The sequence below is a fragment of the Ursus maritimus genome, unplaced genomic scaffold (assembly GCF_017311325.1).
Source record: "Ursus maritimus isolate PB19 unplaced genomic scaffold, ASM1731132v1 scaffold_23, whole genome shotgun sequence".
Classification (NCBI taxonomy): domain Eukaryota; kingdom Metazoa; phylum Chordata; class Mammalia; order Carnivora; family Ursidae; genus Ursus; species Ursus maritimus.
In genome coordinates this window covers 38,831,889-38,833,846 of record NW_024424786.1, presented here as the reverse complement: position 1 = coordinate 38,833,846, position 1,958 = coordinate 38,831,889, and the positions used below count along the sequence as shown (strand labels likewise).

At 53.4% G+C, this 1,958-nt stretch overlaps 1 protein-coding gene across 1 annotated transcript in view; it reads left to right on the top strand.

The window, feature by feature from the left end:
• Positions 1 to 431: 431 nt before the first annotated feature.
• ATL3 (atlastin GTPase 3) overlaps positions 432 to 1,958 on the top strand; it is a 56,341-nt gene continuing 54,814 nt past the window's right edge. Inside the window, exon 1 of the mRNA XM_040639279.1 lies at positions 432 to 487. Within this exon, the coding sequence (XP_040495213.1) occupies positions 442 to 487 (46 nt within the window). The 5' untranslated portion in view covers positions 432 to 441. The remainder of the gene's footprint in view (positions 488 to 1,958) is intronic.

Here is a 1,958-nt window from a genome sequence, read left to right as displayed (position 1 = left end):
CCCCCCCCCCCCCCCCCAAGTCCCTTTCCTCTCTTCCGCTTCCTCCCCGCCCCGGATGAGTGCGTAGAATAGGGACTGCGGGCGGGGCATCCAGAGAGCGTGGGACTACAATTCCCAACGGACCGCCGTCCCCAGTGCGCAGTCCTAGGTAGCCGGCGGCGCGCTCGCGCGCACGAGCACAGGCGTCGGGCGGTGGCGGGATTTGGCCGCGTGCGCCTTTCCGCCCCGGCCCGCCCAGCGCTAGGCGGGAGTAACGCGGTCCGTCGGGCCTCGCAGACCCGCCCTATGTTCGTTCCCTCGAAGCTCTGCGCGCCCCTCCTTCTACCCAGTTTCTTCTAGAGCCCAGGCCCCGCCCGTTTCCCGCCTCCTAGGCCCAGTTTGTTCCCGACTCAGCCCGCCCCTCTCCGCGCCCCTGCTGCTTCTGCTGAAGGCGGAGGCTCCATGTTGTCCCCTCAGCGAGCGGTAGCGGCTGCCTCGGGAGGAGCAGGTGAGGCGCCCATTTTCCCCGGACCCGCTCCGTGGCCCGTCCGCCGCCCTCCCGACTATAGTTCCGAGGAGAACGCCCGCCCGCACCGCCGCCCGTTCCTCGTCCCGGGGCTAGGACCCTGCACCCCTCGCTGGGGTAACCTCGGCCCGCGAATTCGGGGCCGGGGGCTGCTAGCGAGGCCCGGCCGGTAGGGCGCGGGCGGCGCTTCCCTCGGCTCGCAGGGGGAGCGGCAGCCCTCGGCGGTCGGGCCCTGCGCTGGAGGGAGGCCGGCAGTGCTCTACGGTCGGGGGGCGGGCGGCGTCCAGCAGCCGCGGCCCCGCCGGCCCCGCCCTGGCTGAGCCGCGCGCTCCGGGGCTCCGGCTCCCTCCCTGCATGGCGCTTCGCAGGCTCGCGGGCCGGGAACCCGAGTCCCGGGCAGCGGGAAAGGTAGATGCTTTATTTTCAGCCTTTGACAAAGCGCTGGACGGCTGCGAAGTTCTTGGAGTTGGAAGCTTTTTTTTTTTTTTTTTTAAATCTTAACGACCTCGAGGCGCTGACAACATGCATTAGGAAGGTTGATTTTAAACCCACACTTCTTTTTATTAACGAGATAAAAGAATGTGGCCTTAATTGCATTTTAGGAAGTTCTTTCAGTACGTTTGGCATCGTACGTTGTTCTCTTGCTTTCCTGAAGACATAAAAAATGGTAGAAGAATTAAAGATCAAGTAGTCATCAAAAATCGAAGGATACCTTCATCTGTCATTTTACCTGGCTTTATTCTTGCTTAATGTGTGTGCTATTGAAATCGCCAAAAGTTTCACTTGCGAAATCTAAAGGCAAAAAAAGGAAAGAACATTGAAGAATCTTAATAAATAAATCCCAGCCCTCAAATTTCAATACGAGGTTGGGTGGAATGTTTTGTGAAAGGGAGAAAAGAACTAACGGACGAAAAACGCAGTTTCACGTTTTGGCTTGGTTTTGGAGAAGCAAAACCTGCGTGGTTTTAATCCATGTCAAGTGTTCAGTATTGCAGTGAACTGAAATTCAAATTAGTGCTTTTTTTTTTCCTTCACTTTACACAGAAACTAGTTTGTAGTCTAGAAATCCCTGTTTCTGCTTTACCACCTGTAAAGGAAAGGCTTGGATGCAAAGGATCTCTATGTAATGAATAATTAACACTAGTACAGCGCATTGTTTTATTAGGTACCATTTACTATCTCAGTGGAGTAATCATGAAATTAGGGAAAATGACAACAGGATAAATATGTGTACTAGCATCCTTTTTGTAGTTTTCACTCAATGGGAGTTGTTTGGAGTAGGCTTTTTGAAATTGGTGTTTTACAGTGGAGCACGTGTGTTTTTCATTTTTATGATTTCTAAATCTCAGAATAAAGGATAAATGCACACTAATTTAAAATGAGATAGTAGAGAATTGTAAGAAGCAAGAAATTAGTATAAAGTTCTCTCTACCTCCCACAATCCCCAGTGCTA